The 16245-nt window shown below is 36.9% G+C and overlaps 1 protein-coding gene across 2 annotated transcripts; it reads left to right on the top strand.

The window, feature by feature from the left end:
* Window positions 1-12: 12 nt before the first annotated feature.
* Window positions 13-16039, top strand: LOC112515095 (paired amphipathic helix protein Sin3-like 2). 2 transcript variants are annotated; one of them, XM_025121748.1, is made up of 25 exons: window positions 13-89; window positions 198-291; window positions 420-495; window positions 1246-1497; window positions 1587-1770; window positions 2091-2189; window positions 2285-2458; window positions 2534-2825; window positions 3465-3601; window positions 4483-4558; window positions 4650-4679; window positions 4786-4976; window positions 5072-5226; window positions 6239-6366; window positions 7182-7436; window positions 8048-8665; window positions 9160-9245; window positions 9337-9882; window positions 10796-10896; window positions 10981-11119; window positions 12665-12817; window positions 12888-13048; window positions 14497-14608; window positions 15340-15494; window positions 15635-16039. In XM_025121748.1, exons 3-24 carry the CDS (start codon window positions 422-424, stop codon window positions 15487-15489), a joined length of 4113 nt encoding a protein of 1370 aa, XP_024977516.1. In that variant the 5' UTR covers window positions 13-89; window positions 198-291; window positions 420-421; the 3' UTR covers window positions 15490-15494; window positions 15635-16039. The 2 variants fall into 2 exon arrangements, with proteins under 2 accessions (XP_024977516.1, XP_024977517.1); XM_025121749.1 differs by lacking the exon at window positions 13-89 and having other exon boundaries at window positions 147-291; window positions 15326-15494.
* The last annotated feature ends 206 nt before the right edge of the window (window positions 16040-16245 follow it).

The following is a 16245-nucleotide window of genomic DNA, read 5'->3' as shown; positions in this document are numbered from 1 at the left end:
CCCCCACCCCCACTCCACCCGACCTTTTGTATATTTCAATCGAATGCTAAAAAAAACCCCATATACTGATTTTATATAAATAGTGTCATGTAATTTTGATTACAATTACTCTCCTTTCAATACAAAATTTCTTCACCTCTTCGTTCTTCTTCTCAAACTAGTTTGATTTTGCTAACACAACTATTTCTTGTTTCCAGACTTCGATCTATTCTAAAGGTGATTCAACTTGTTTGGTTTTGTTGGGTGCTTGGATCTTTCCCCAATCTGTTGTCCCTGAGGGTTACTTCACAGGTAAATCCCTTTTCTTTTCTGTTGTTTGTTTGTTTGTTTCATATCATAAAAACCGATTTAGTCCTTGTTATCTTTGCAATTTGTTTGTGATTGACGCTAATTTGTTTATGTGATTGTTTTTGATGAAGGGATGAAACGATTGCGCGATGATGTGTATAGTAACTCTCAATTCAAGCGGCCATTTGTTTCTCCTCGAGGAGAACCGTAAGATTTCACTTTCTCTCAATTGCTTTGATTTTGTTGGTTTTAATTCGTTTTTACTGGTTGATTATGTCGGAATGTATTATGTGTGGGTTGTGATGATTTCGGGTGGCTGATTTTTGTGTGTGGCAAATATGGTTTTATTGCTTAATCGTTTGACTTTGAATTTGCTGGAACTAAATGTGGGGATAGCTCTGGATTTTGTGGATTTATGATGCTTCATATGGTTTTACATTAGATTTTGCAATTGAAGTTGTTTGGATTTTTGAGTCACATATTTTATAAACCATGATTTTGATCTTTTCTGTTTTGGATATCAATCATGTAACCCTAAATTTCTTATCTTTCTGGATAATAATTTGTTATTACCATCAGAAATGCACAAGTGCACTTGGCATACAAATTAGGTTTTTGTTTCTTAGCTTTTTTAGGGTTTGGATGGTTGGGGGCGGGGTATGATATCTGTTTATTAGAATGCTAGCAGACAGAAGGAGAAAGTTGATTGGAAATGTTGTTTTGTTTGATTAAATTATCATTTATCCCCATTTTACTTGTCTATGATGGCATCGGGTGAAAGGATTTTGGAACCCAGGGAATTAAGAACATGAAATATGATAATTGTATCCGTCAATATTATAACTTACGATTATCACAAGGGGTTTGGATGTTCATTTTACAACTTGTTTTTCATGTTAATATGCTGTGATATTTCATTGTGAAGTGTTCACTTATCCTTTTCTTTTCATGTTGAAGATATGGCCAATCCCATGTACCGGGAGATGGAGTGGGCGAGGTAGCAGGAGGGGCGGGTGCAGGTGCAGGTGCAGGAGGAGGAGGAGGAGGGGGGTCAGGGGCAGGGGGAGGGGCAGGAGGTGGTAGTAGCTCACAAAAACTCACAACCAATGATGCATTAACATATCTAAAGGAAGTTAAGGACATGTTCCATGACCAGAGAGAAAAATATGACATGTTTCTTGATGTAATGAAAGATTTTAAAGCTCAAAGGTACATCAGTTTCTTATCAGGAGTTTAGATTTTGTATAGAAATGATTATTAAGTCGATTATAACTCGTTCAATAACTATTCTGATGCAGAATTGATACTACTGGTGTCATAGCAAGGGTAAAAGAATTGTTTAAAGGGCACAATAATCTAATTTTTGGGTTTAACACTTTCTTGCCCAAAGGATATGAAATTACTGTAATTGATGATGAGGAGCCTCCCCCAAAAAGAACCGTGGAGTTTGAAGAGGCTATAAGCTTTGTAAACAAAATTAAGGTGAAGTTTCTATTTTTATTTGTAAACATAAAAATTAGTACTCCCTCCGTCTCAAATTAAGTGTCCACTTTACTATATTAGTTTGTTCCAAAATAAGTGTCCACTTTCAAAAGTAGGTCTTCAGTTTCCCATTCTACCCTTGATTATGAAATGGAGAAAGTTTCTTTCTCTATTATCCAAGGGTGAAAATGTCATTTGGTTATTTAAAAAGTGTAATAAGTGCACATTCTTAAAACCGTGTGCCATTTTCATCGTGGACATTTTTTTGGGATGGAGTATAAATTTTGTAGTATGTACATTCTAACTCGCCTGGTTTGCAGAAACGTTTCCAAAATGATGATCATGTCTACAAGTCTTTTTTGGACATCTTGAACATGTATCGGAAAGAACACAAGGGCATCAATGAAGTCTACCATGAGGTAACTTTTGTAAGCTTTACTCGAAATGGTTAATTGGTCTTCTTTGGTTCATCGAAATACTAGAGTTTGTTAGTCACTTCGTGTTATTTATTCAGGTTGCTGCACTCTTTGACGATCAACCCGATCTTCTTGATGAGTTCACAAGATTTTTGCCCGACGCTTCTGCTGCTGCAACTGCACATCTTGCTTCATTAGGCCGGCATTCCTATCATCGATACGATGAACGGAGCTCAGCTATGGCTACATTCAAACAGCCTCAAATGGACAAGGTAATCTAGCTGATTGTTTTTTTGACATGTTCTGATTATATTTTTCTACGAGGGACTAAGTCTTGATATCTTTAGCACCGAGGCCGACGAGATAGGATCATTGCTTCACATGCCGAGCAGGACCTAAGTGTTGAACGTCGTGATATTGATGAGGATGATAAAACAATGAAACTTCAGAAGGAGCAGAGAAAGCGATCTGAAAAGGAGAGCAGAGATAGGAGGAATTGTGATCAGGATTACAAAGAGACTGATCTTGATACTAATAGGGACATGCATCGTAGTGAAAAGCGAAAATCTGCATGCAAGGTTGAAGATTTCGGAGTCCATTCAGGCTTGGCTCCATATGGTGATAAAGATGCCCTAAAAAGTGAGTCATTTTTCTTTGGGTGTATTAGTTGCTCAAATTATAAGTGTATGCTTGATTTATTTTGGTTAGAAACATTATTTTCTTTCTACACATTGTTGTGAAGGCTGAGGATTTTTTGGTTGGTCTCATACCACGTTAAGTTATCTGTCTAGATAAGTATGTCTGATTGAGGGATGAGAGACTGGTGGGTTTGAGGGAGGCAAAAAGAGAGGGTTGGATCATTTCTGATACATTTTTTGGCGTTAATTTGTTTGAGGTGGCTTAATGGGGACAAATGAGGGGTTTTGGCTTATTCCATATAGCCATTTTGGCTTAATGACTTAACGGTTAAGCCATAAAGAAACACTTCTACAAAGAAACACTTCTATATGGCTTAATGACTTAACGGTTAAGCCATAAAGAAACCCTTCTATATGGCTGAGCGATTAAGTGGTCCAGAGTCCAGACTGTTAAGCTCTGTAAGCTGTAAGCAAACAGGCCCTACTCAATTCTGTAGTTTTCCATGAATAAGAAGTCCTGTTTAGTTTTTCATGCTACTTTGTCTGTTACTGTTTTCAATGATCGTTACGAAGATTCTTCTTCTGTAGTAAGGATTTTTCTCGAGAACAATTGTGACAGTTTAGTATTTATTCATTGCAGGTATGTATAGCCAAGAATTTACTTTCTGTGAGAAAGTGAAGGATAGATTACGTAATCATGATGATTACCAAGCATTCTTGAAGTGTCTTCATATCTATAGCACATCAATAATCACAAGGAAGGAATTACAGAGCTTGGTATGTTCAGTAATCTGTGCTATATATTTGACACCCGATTGGTTTTGTCTCTATTTTTATCTTAGAAAGCAGTTCTTTTATCTAAAAAAAAGCTGTTATGATATGTATTGATTGTGGAAGACACAATGTATAGTGTGACATAGAGCTATTTGCTCCAGTGAGACAATAAGGGAAAAAGATGAATGTCTTGCACTTTCTGATGGTTGTGAAATTATGCGATAGAAACTTTGTGATAAAATTTATGTCTGTTACTTGCTTATGTGTCAGAGCTGAAAAGGAGCAAGATATATTAAATATTGTAATACACTTATGAAGCACCTTTTCATTTAATTTAATTTTGATTTAACTAAGATGAGTTAATACATAAGTTCCCTAATTTCTATTCTCTCCGTTTGTAAGCTATGAACGTAGGTCAAAAGATCAACAAAAAGGAAGATCTGTTTAGGGGTTATTGTAGTATTTGATATGTCAAACAGCAGAACTTTAATTGCATGAGCTATACTAAATCAAATTTGTCTTGATGTACAATGTACCACTCTACTCTGAATTAGTGTATTATAATGCAATTTAAGCTTTTAATCTAGAATGCTTGTTCATTGTATTGAACATATTAAGATGCCTCATTAAGGACTCTATCAAACATATACCTATTCTTTGGTTGATGTAACATGTTTCAGCTCCATTAATGTCAATTGGTTAGGTATTTTTATCTAGGTTATAGATTCTGGTACCCAAATTGCCCTCTTTGATCACTCTCTTCTCTTGGGTAAAATTTTAATGAGAATAATGGCTGTCAAATGAAATCCAAACCTGGTTTCTGAATTTTTTCGTTGAGCAGACCCTCATTGTGAATTTTAATATTAGGAACTTCTTTTTTATAGGTTTCTGATCTACTTGGAAAGCACCCTGATCTTATGGAAGGGTTTAGCGCATTTTTGGAGCGCTGTGAAAATATAGGTAAATGTAAAACTATCTTCTTGACTCTTCCATAGTTTATCTTTTTCTTTCTGAGAATTCCTTGATTGGCACTAATGTATCTGGTTTGCAGATGGATTCCTTGCTGGTGTTATGGAGAAAAGTATGTGTTCTTCTAGTTTATTGTTTGCCCTTTCATCTATTTAATTGATTCTGCTTTCATGTCTCTCAATTTTCATTTTGTTCATTGCCTTTTTCACTTGTGGCAGAATCGTTATTATATGATGGACATGTATCCAAATCAACTAGGACAGAGGACAAAGAGAGGGAACATAGGCGTGAAATCGATGCTGCCAAAGAGGACAGGTACAAAGAGAAGTATTGGGCGAAATCTATTCAAGAACTTGACCTCTCCGATTGTCAACGTTGTACTCCCAGTTACAGACTTCTTCCTGATGATGTGAGTCTATTGCAGTTTTATCTTTTTTTTTTCTTCTTATTTTCTAGTAATTTGTTCTGTATTTCATTGGGTTTTTTGTATTTGATCTTCTGCAGTATCCAATACCATCGGTTAGCCAAAGATCGGAGCTTGGTACTCAAGTACTGAATGATCTCTGGGTATCTGTTACTTCTGGTAGTGAGGATTATTCTTTCAAACATATGCGTAGAAACCAGTATGAAGAGAGCCTCTTCAGATGTGAGGATGACAGGTAAACTTTCTTCATCTCATTTTCTTACACTCTGTTCAGATTTGGGGAGAAAAGAAAAGAAAAGAAATGGAATGAAAAGAAAGGAAAGGAAAATAATGTTTTTATTTGTGTTCTCGAAAGAGAAGGAAAAGGAAGGAAAGGAAAAGATTTTTCTTGTTCTTGATCAGGAGAGAAAGGAAAGGAAAAATGTCATTTTTACTAATATACCCTATAAAATTTTATCTATTAGAATGAAAGATTGGGCGGTTCTGTAATTTTAATAATTTTTTAAAAAGGGTTATAATTTCTTTCCTTTCCTTCCCTTTCCTCCCACGTTAGGGTGTGTTTGGTACGCGTACAGGACTGGACTGGCGAGAGTAGTAAGGTAGGCTGGTGAGAGAATTGTGGAAGTTCCCTGATTTTTGTTCCACCTATTTTGGTGGGACAAAAAACTACACTTTTGTCCCACTCAATCATGTCATGTCCTAGTCTAATTTCGCGCCAAGCGTGGGACAGGAAGTTTTTGTTTTGTTTTATCTCGTCCTGTCTTGTGTACCAAATGCACCCTTACAAAATGGTTCAACAGGAAAAATTATGTAAAAACTTGTGCAAAGTGCGTTGCAAGTTGCCGACTTTATGAATTTTAGGGGCCGTTTAACTGACGCTTACCCGATAAACGCTTACCGGTGACCGTCAACACTCCTTATCTTACCGGGTAAGATTTTAGCCCATCTAAACGGCATCATATGCAACAATTTACTCGGTAAGCGCTAATTGGGTAAGAGTCATTATTCTCATTTACCAGGTAAGACTATCTGTCTTTCCATCGCTCTTACCGGGTAAGATGCTTGGTCTTTACCATGTTCATCGGTAAGGTAATATGACTTGGTAAGCGCTTACCGGAAGTGTTTGGTAAATGGCCCCTTAGTCTCTTTTGCCTTCTTCCCCGATCTTGTGTTGCAGTATCCTTCTTCAGTTGTGGTGTATGTTGATTGAAGTAACTATCCATACTGTTATATAATGATCCCACCAGGTTTGAACTAGATATGTTGTTGGAGTCCGTGAGTTCAACCTCTAAACGTGTCGAGGAACTATTGAATGGCATTAACAACAAGACGATCAATCTAGAAACACCCATCCGTATAGAAGACCACTTCACAGGTATGCTCTCGGAGATATTACCTCCTACATCCCAAAATAAATGCCCACAATGAAAAAGACATACAATGTTAGGCATACATAGTTACTACACTTTTTAATTAACTAAATGACAAATTTACTCTTTATAGTAGAGGGAGTAATGAATTTCTCCATCTCATAACCAAATGTGAAAGTAGGCACTTGCTTTTGAAAGTCGACACTTACGCTATGTTCTCAAAACCATTTTTACGAAGGAAAGCAAGGGAAAGGGAGGGGAAGGGGAGGAAAGTAAAAGAACTCGTGTTCTCAAAACGTTTTTAGGAGAGAAAGGAAAGGAAACGGAAGGACGATAATGATAAATTTCCTCCCAAAACTTTCCTTCCAAGTATGGGAGGAAAGGGAAGGAAAGGAAAGAAATTAAGACGATTTTAAAAATAATTAAATTTACAAAACTACCCAACCTTTCATTATAAATGATATATTTTAAAGAGTATATTTGTAAAAATGACATCTTTCCTTCCTTTCTCTTCTGTTCAAGAACATGGAAAACTATTTTCTTTCTTTTCCCTTTCTTCCTTCTCCTTCCCTTTAAAGAACACAAATAATTTTATTTCCATTCTTTTCTTTTCCCTCCCTTTCTTTTCCCTCCATTTCTTTTGTTCCCAAATTCAAGAACACAACGTTATTCTTGGACAAACTGAAATAGAAAGATGGAGACTTGTTTTGGGACGGAGGGAGTAATACATACCATAACTTTTATCTTCAGTCACGTTGAATAGTTGATGAGGTTCTATGATTTAACTTCGATACTTGATTTTTTTTATGAATTCTTGTAGTTCTGAATTTACGGTGCATGGAGCGTCTGTACGGTGATCATGGTCTTGATGTCATGGAAACGCTCCGTAGAAACCCATCAGCTGCATTGCCTGTCATGTTGACTCGACTGAAACAGAAACAAGAAGAGTGGACAAAGTGTCGAGCAGACCTTAATAAGGTTTGGGCTGATATTTATGCAAAGAACCATTACAAGTCACTTGACCACCGCAGCTTCTATTTCAAGCAACAAGATTCGAAGAATCTGAGCACAAAATGTAAGCGAAATTTGAGATTTTTTAAATTCATGGGTCTGAAGCTCTAGTTCTAGTGTTTTATTATGCAAACTGGACAGGATTAGATTGACGAGAGTGTGGTAGGCAAGTGAAAAAATTGTGGAAGTTTTTAAGGTTTTACTTTGACGTGTGTAGTTTAGTAATTTACCCGTCTTCCTGATTAAAAATAAGTCTTGTTCTATCCCAGTCTAAGGGATTGCTTGTTAGCAGCGTAATGAGCTTAATGAGACTCAGAGCTTGTTCGGTCAGCTATACATGACTGTTTGGTAATGGCTGAATGATATAGAAGGGGGCTTATTCAGAAAGTCAAGTTTTTTCCAAACCTGCCCTTCCCAATTCAAAACACGCTTCTTTCATCTATGAGAACACCCTCCTAAACAAAAAGCTTTCTAGTCTATACAGACAAATTAATCCACACATACAACTTTATCCATACATGACTTATTGGAAAACCAAGCAATCATGTTTTTGTCCCGTGACCCATCCTGTCCCACGTACCAAACACACGCTGTTCTAGTTAGATGCTTGGTTTCAGTATACGGGAGATCTATTTCTTTTTTATCTAAACGACTGTTTCTTGTTTTAATAAACAGCCTTGGTGGCCGAGATCAGAGAAATAAAGGGAAAAAGCCAGAAAGATGATGATGTGCTCAATAGTATTGCTGCTGGAAGCCGACACTCAGTTATGCCAAATCTTGAGTTTGAGTATACCGATAACGACATTCATGAAGATGCATTCAAGCTTATCAGGTATTCATGTGAAGAGATTTGCACTAGCAAGGAACAACTGAACAAAGTTTTGGGTCTTTGGACGACTTTCTTGGAACCAATTCTTGGGGTTCCATCTCGGCCGTTCAATTCCGGTAGATTTGAAGATGCGCGTGGTTCTATCAAAAATGTTGGTACTTCTGCAGCGGATAACAATGGAAGTCCAGGTGCTGATGGTGGTACTGCGAATACTAAGCAATCGAAGCCGTCCTGCAATGGAGATGATTGTATTTCACCAGATCGAATGCATTCAAGAAAGCACGTTATGGTAAATGGAGATACTTCAGCCAAAGAAGATGGATTTCAAGCAGAGAAAGAGGTTAAGAACGTGGGGATTAAGGATAGCGGGTCGGAGATTAAAAAATCTGCTATGGTTACGCGAATAACGGATTCTGGTCTTGGAACTGATATCGTTCCTTGCAGAACTAGCATGGAGTTATCGGGTTTGTATTCTTGTTGGCTGTTGCATCTGATTTGGTGTAAATCATTGAATGAGCTGGGGGTACTCATGGAACATCCGCTCTATTCTTTGGGGTAGAGGTCAGGTCTGCCTACATCCCCCCACGTAGAACTAGAGATGCCAAGCTCGTTTTCAGTAAACCAGAAAAAGCCCGCACTTTCCGGACTCGGGCGGGCTTTTTCTGGTTTACTGAAAACGAGCTTGGCATCTCTAGTTCTGCGTGGGGCGCACCTTCCGGACTCAGGCCGGGCATTTTTGGGCCTTGAATTTTTTTGGGCATTAACCTAAGCTCGAGCTTACTAGGCCTGGGCTTTCTGGGCTGAGCTCGGTTGACCGGATACCTTCTCTATCAGACATTTTAAGATCGTGAGTCCAGGTATGTGGACAAAACGACGAAATCTGGTACGGTTAGCTCGGGATGTTACAGTTTGGTTTACTTGTGCCACTACTGATTCTAATTATTTAAATAATTTTCAGGGCGTGACACAACTTCTAGGCCTGGTAACGTTACCGAGAATGGTCATGAAGCAAAGTCAAATATCGATGAAATTCCCGTATCACAGGTAAAACTTTAATTTACAATCGAGCTGACCCTTTCAACGCCGTTCGTTACATAGGCTCTCCAATGTTTGATATAATCTATTTTATTTACAGTATGGGGATATCAAGAGATCTGTAACGGTGGCAAACGGAACTTTTGCCGAAGTAGGAAAAGTTAAACGATATAATGAAAATTCTGCCGAGCCCTCTAAGGCTGAGAAAGAAGAGGGTGAGTTATCACCTAACGTTGATTTCGATGAGGTAAATAACCCCCATTATAGGTTTGGAGGACAAGAGGTACGCCCGGATGTTGGAGGGGAGATCGAAGCTGATGCTGATGATGAGGACAGTGAAAATGTTTCCGAGGCCGGTGACGAAGCCTCCGGCAGTGAATCTGCTGCCGATGAGTGCTCGAGGGAAGAGCGTGATGAAGATGGAGATCGTGATGATAGAGCGGAAAGTGAAGGTGAGGCCGAGGGAATAGAGGATGCGAATTTTGTTTCCGGAGATGGCATGTACTTGCCACCATCGGAGCATTTCTTACGGACGGCTAAACCGCTGGCGAAGTGTGTAGCGTCTTCATCGAGTGCCGGTGGAAAACGAGATTACCGTGTTTTCTATGGGAACGATGCCTTTTATACGCTTTTTAGGCTTCACCAGGTAAGAATGCAGTCTCTCTTCATCTTTTGTTCGGGTCTTGATGAATAAAAAACAACGAAGTTACCTATTTTAATGGGTGCTTTTGATATGCGGGTGGGACAGCAAGCGAGAATGAGGTAGGCGGGTAAAAGAATTAAGGAAGGTTTTAGGGTTTTAATTTGCCATGGGTAGTTCGGTAATTTACCAATCTTGTCTCATCTTCTTGATGGGTACTACAAGTATTTGACTGGACAAGACATAACAAAACATAACTGGGATCACTGTTCCATGTTTGGCAAAGTGGAACAGGCGTGTTCTACCTCCACCCTTGGAACAAGGTGGAATAGACGTATATTTTACAGATATAACCACAAAATAAAACCTAATTCTCTTCTAAAACATCAAATATGCCTCCCTCTTTATATTTTATTCATTCTTTAAATTTTATTTATCGTATTTTATGTTTTTTAAAATTTCACTCAAAATATTATTTTTATACGGTTTCTATATTTTGATTAATTTATGTTATTTATTAAATATTAATAAAAAATATAGATAATGTATAAAATACAAATTGGAAACTACATAAACTTTTTATTTCGGTGTCCTTTTAGTCGTCTTGATGAAAACTTTCTGATGATAGATTTGTTATACAAATATTTACTTTATTAAAATTTAATAAATTACAAAAATTAATTGAAATATATAAACAACTTATTAGGAGCAAATTGGTCATTTTATCTGTTTTGTCCTATTCAGTTCTGTCTTACAAACACTAAACAACTGTTATGTCCTATTCTGTCCCAAATGCACCCTAATGGTACCAACTTTTGGAGACAAATATTTTTACTTCCGTTGACGGAAGCAGCCTTTCTTAGCGCGCTTTTTAAGCGCTTCTTCGATTTCACAGGATTGTAATTTCTATTTTTTCCAGGTATTATATGACAGACTATTATCTGCTAAACTCAATTCTATATCTGCCGAAGCGAGGCGGAGAACTGCTAAAGATACTTGCCCTCCTGATCTTTACTCCACGTAATTCCGTTACATCTCTTTATTTTTTAATCGAAATGTTATATCAAATCCTGATCGTTGACGGGATATCATTATACTTTGCAGATTTATGACTTCCCTATACAATTTGCTTGATGGTGTGTCCGATAATGCAAGATTTGAAGATGATTGTCGGGCCATTTTTGGTAATCAGTCATATGTGTTATTTACATTGGACAAGTTGATTTACAAGCTCGTTAAACAGGTATTTGCCGACACTTGTTCATACTTTCTTTCATCATTCGTACCATGTTAACTCATGTGGCGGTGTAAATGAGCCGAGTGGAATCAAGCAGCAGGTTATTCAAGCTCGACATAAAAAAATAATATCAGGCTCGAGCTGAACTCGAGCTGGATTAATTTTTTCAAAGTCGTGCTCGATGCTCGTTTATGTGCTCGGATATTTTTTCCATGTTTGAGCTCCAACTCGGTGCTCGTTTATGAGCTCGAACATTTTTTCCATGTTTGAGCTCCAACTCGATGCTCGTTTATGAGCTCAAATTCGAGATCGATTCTTTCATTTATTTACTCAAGCTCGATGATTTTTATATTTTGATTTATATAATTTGTAAACATATAAATATGCCTGGCTCGAAAAAATGTATGCTCGAATGGCTCGGCTCGTAAAGTTTTATTGAGCTTTTGAACAAGTCGAGTCGAGTCGAACATTGGTGTTATCGAGCTCGACTTGTTAAGTTAATCGATCTTTATTTTGTGTTCGAGATCGATTGGAGGTCAATAATTATTAAGCTCGAGCTCGAGATAAACGAGCCCTAACTCGAGTAGCTCGTTAAAAGCTCGATTCATTTACACCCCTAGGCTGGTGTCTTAAGGCATGGTGTGCGTCATGGCATTTTTGAACACGTTTGACTTCTTAATTTTCGAAGTCTGCCTTTTTTTTTATGGGCTTTTGATATACTAGTCATTGTAAGCGCGCTCTCTCTCTCTATATATACATATATATATATATGATATCAATATGGGTGCATTTGGTATACAGGACATGATAGGACAGAACATGGATTTTATTTGGAACGGACATGAACAAAGTGGAACAAGCGTGGTCCACCCCCACCCCATTGAACAAGGTGGAACAGACCTATATTTTACCAATATAATATCAAAATAAAACCTACTTCTCTTCTAAAATACTAAAGACAGCTCCCTCTTTACATTTTATTCATTCTTTTAAATTTTATTTATTGTATTTTTTGCTCTTTAAACTTTCATTTTACTGTTCTAAAAATATTAATTTAATATGGTTCTTACATTTTTGGTCAATTTATTAAGTATTAATAATAACAAAATATTATATAGAAAAGGTATAAAAAATTGGAAACTACATGAACTTTTTATTTTGGTGTCATTTTAATCGTCTTGACGAAAACCTTCTAATGATATATTTTGTTATAAAAAATATTTATTTTATTATAATCTGAATAAATTACATAAATTAATCAAAAGATATAAACACCTCATTAGGGGTAAATGGGTCATTTTATCTGTTCTGTCCTATTCAGTTATGTCTTACCAAACCGCAAACGTTGAACAGTTTCTGTCCTGCCATGTTCTATCCTATCCTGTCTGTCTAGATACTAAACGTATCCCATATGATTTTTATTGTTGAGTAATGGTATAAAAAATATTTGTGCATTATATAATTATATATGATACAGTCTCGCTGCCACACCTCACGCGATTTAGAACGATGGTTTGGGTAAAGGTTTTAATTACTCCTTTCTGGATGCAGCTTCAAAACGTTGTAGGTGATGAGATGGATGGCAAACTTTTGCAGCTATATGAATATGAAAGATCTCGGAAACCTGAGAAATTTGTTGACTCTGTTTACTACGAAAATGCACACGTTGTCCTTCATGATGAGAACATATACAGATTTCAATGCGTAGGTTCTCTTCTTTTAATTCGCGTATTTTGGAACCGAGTTGTTTTTTTAATTTTTTTTACGTTTGCAGTCATCTGGGCCTTCTCGTTTAACCATCCAGCTGATGGATGATGGGATTGAAAAGCCGGAAGTGGTTGCAGTTTCTGTAGATCCTAATTTTGCAGCTTATCTTGACAAAGATTTTCTTTCAGTTGTGACTGCAAAAAAGGAGGCTGGCATTATGATGCAGAGGTAACAAAACTAAATATCAAGTTCTTCCGCCTACTATCCACAAACTTATCTTCATTTGCATTGTGTTATTATATATAGAGTCAGTTTCAGGGGAAAACCGCAAAAAAAATGAAAAACTGAGGAACCCTGGGTGTTCCTCATTTTTTCATTTTTTGGGGGTTTTTCCCTGAACCTCCCCACCCCTCTCTCTCTCTCTCTCTCTATATATATATATATATATAGAAATTCTCTCTCTATATATATATAGAATTAGAATTTAGAAATATAAATAGAAATTCTTTCTTCTTTCAAATGCCTGTTTATGCTTATTTTGACTCAAGACAAATCTTTCTTTGGATTTTTGGTCATTATCTATTCGTTGAATAAGTGATGATCCGATGGTTCTTACTCAGGGAATCTTTGGGCTTAACTTAGTATTTTTATTGAATCATCGTGGTTTTAGTATGAATCTGGGGTTTTAATCGATTCATAAGGGTCTTAACAAGAGAATTCCTATATATATATATATATATATATATATATATAGGGTTGGGTTCACGTGAGACCAGCCTATTTTGTGACACCCATGAGACCAGCCTATTTTGTGACACCCATGAGACCACAAAACAACACTGAAACTTCTAACCAAAATGACTTGAGGAAACATATATGCAGCACTTAGGCAACCGGCCCAAAAGGGAAGGGCCTTTCCCTATGGCGGTATTCGAGGAATTAGTCACTTCGATAGCCTTCGATGGTTATACGGGTATCCAAAATACAAACGAGATGGATGTTTGTTGTCCCATGTATTGGAGCCAATCTATTTCTTTACAGTCTTATCTTTTATGATAACCAAAGCTTTGACTCATTCCTTACTAGAAATAATCGCCTAGGGGCGCGAGACAACTCTCTCTAAGGAACTCTGCAAAATAGCCCCGTAACTCTCTGTCCATAGAGACAAAATGTAAGACTGGCGCCAACAGTCCAGAGCTCAAATCGACAGGAAGGTTTGGCACCTCAATGTCGGTAATTTGAATGAGACTATTAGTAAATCTGTTAAAGGAAACATTATGAAGGTACGAAAACACTGAACCTTCACAGCAAAAACGCTGTGAAGGTTTAAAACACATTTACAGCGTTTTGCTGTGAAGTTTCAGGGTTATTTATGTGGTCCATGGTTCTCATGAAAACAACCTGGTCTTGCATGATCCCAAGTCTATATATATAGGGGTTTAATCAATTGAGAACTCAGTAATTTGTGATAACCGTGAAATCCAATATGAGCCAATCATTTAAGATAATTATGTTATTTATTAAATAAATGAAAAAGGGTACCAAATGCACAGGGGACCTAGAGGCTGCTTCCCTCTGAAGTGATAAACAACTAGTCTTGAGTTCTAGTGACGGGATGTTTGATCATTTCTAAATTAACTTGAAATTGTGATATGCCAATTTGAACGTATGTGCAGAAGTAAACGCAAATACTCGGGGCTCGATGAATCATCTGCTCAATCGCTTGCCATGGATGGTGCTCATGTGGTCAACGGCTTGGAGTATAAAATGTCTTGCAGCTCATCAAAGGTACATATAAACTATACTCTATACTTTCCAATTCTATCCCTTAATTATGATACAGAGAAATTCATCACTTACTCTATCATTAATGGTAAATTTGTCATTTTGCTTAATTGTATTTTGTCAATAGAGAGGAAAGTCAAAGTTCAGTTGCAAACCTGTTTTTCTTTGTGAACTGGGAGATAAAGGAAAGCATGACAGATGTCCTCATTTGTTCCCACTTTTCATGAATAATGAACTCGATCTATTTTGCTACATCCATGATGAATTTTACACCATTGATGATGAATATCTAGTGAATGTTTAGACGTGTGGCATGCTCTCCTTTATCCCTCTGGTTCACAATGAAACTTTAGTTTGCATTTGAACCTGCCCCCTAAACGCTAAAACCGGAAAATTATATATTGTATAGAGAGAGAGGGAGAGGGAGGTTCAGGGAAAACCCTCAAAAAAGTGAGAAACTGATGAACACCCTGGTAACCGTTCAATTGTACGATATACACATGTGCATATAAGTGATTGAAGTTGTTTCTTGATTTCTATGCTTGGGTGCATGTTATGCACATTTGCATACCGTACAGATAAATGGTTACCGAAGTGTTCCTTAGTTTTTTTTTTTTTTTTTTTTTTTTTTGCGGTTTTCCCAGTAATAGAATCACTAGTCATGAACTATGAATCTTGACAACTATAATCTGAACACGAATTTATCTGATTTCTAATCAGTTGCATGATGGCAGATCTCATATGTTCTTGATACAGAAGATTTCTTCTTCCGCGAAAGAAGAAAAAGAAGAAAGCTCTCGGGAGGCCGATCATCATCTTCCCTTAGCCACACAAACGTAGAACGGTTTCACAGATTCTTAGCCGCCTCGATAGCAAAACTCTAGTCAAGGTACATCTTCATTAATGAATTATACATATTATCCATTACATATTCATTAATGAATCATGTCCTCAAAAATATTCATTAATGAATCATGTCCTCAAAAACCACTAAAAAGCATGTTGTTTTTCCTCTTTTTCTTTTTGTAGAAACTTAGTTGCTTAAATTAGAAAACTGCTACTCGAGGTTCTCGTCGCGAGTTTGATGGCAAGGAGATAAATGAATCTGCGTAATGTAACAAACAAGTGTCTTATGAAAAGCTTTATATAAACAAATTGTTGATATGAGCCATGAGTTCCGTAAATAGGCTCGGAGGTTTCATGTTTACAAGTAGAGGTTCGATCTAATTTACTTGTTTTATGAACACCCTTTTCGTTTCTTGTAACATCTTCGTGTAGCGCCTTTTTTGTTCGCTAGTTTACTATTTTAAAGGTAAAGAAACGGTTTCTCGACAACATAGAGAAGCTGTCGTGAACTTTTGATGCATTCTGTATTGTTCTGTATATTCTTACGTATATACAGGTTTGATGGTGACGTGTTTTCCGGCCCTTCCCGGAACCCCTTTTTTTGTTTATTCATAATGAAGAAAATTTTGTTACTTATAAATGCACTTTGTGCTGCTCCCAAATCCTCTCCTTAGACTTGACACATAAATATCTTTTCCATATATTTTTTATGTTATTAATGGTTTCTTAATTTTGATTTTGGCAAATTGTATGAAAAAAAATAACGTACTTTAATTTGATTTTTATTTTGTGTA

The sequence above is a fragment of the Cynara cardunculus genome (assembly GCF_001531365.2).
Source record: "Cynara cardunculus var. scolymus isolate 2C chromosome LG 7, CcrdV1, whole genome shotgun sequence".
NCBI classification, from domain to species: domain Eukaryota; kingdom Viridiplantae; phylum Streptophyta; class Magnoliopsida; order Asterales; family Asteraceae; genus Cynara; species Cynara cardunculus.
The sequence above is the reverse complement of the archived record's forward strand: the minus strand, read 5'-3'. Positions and strand labels throughout refer to the sequence as shown.

Coding starts and splice junctions, on each gene's coding strand:
- LOC112515095 (XM_025121748.1), top strand. CDS start 422: ATGAAACGATTGCGCGATGATGTGTATAGTAACTCTCAATTCAAGCGG. Junction 2,459..2,533: donor AACAGCCTCAAATGGACAAG/GTAATCTAGCTG, acceptor TGATATCTTTAG/CACCGAGGCCGACGAGATAG. Junction 10,897..10,980: donor CCTCCTGATCTTTACTCCAC/GTAATTCCGTTA, acceptor TATACTTTGCAG/ATTTATGACTTCCCTATACA.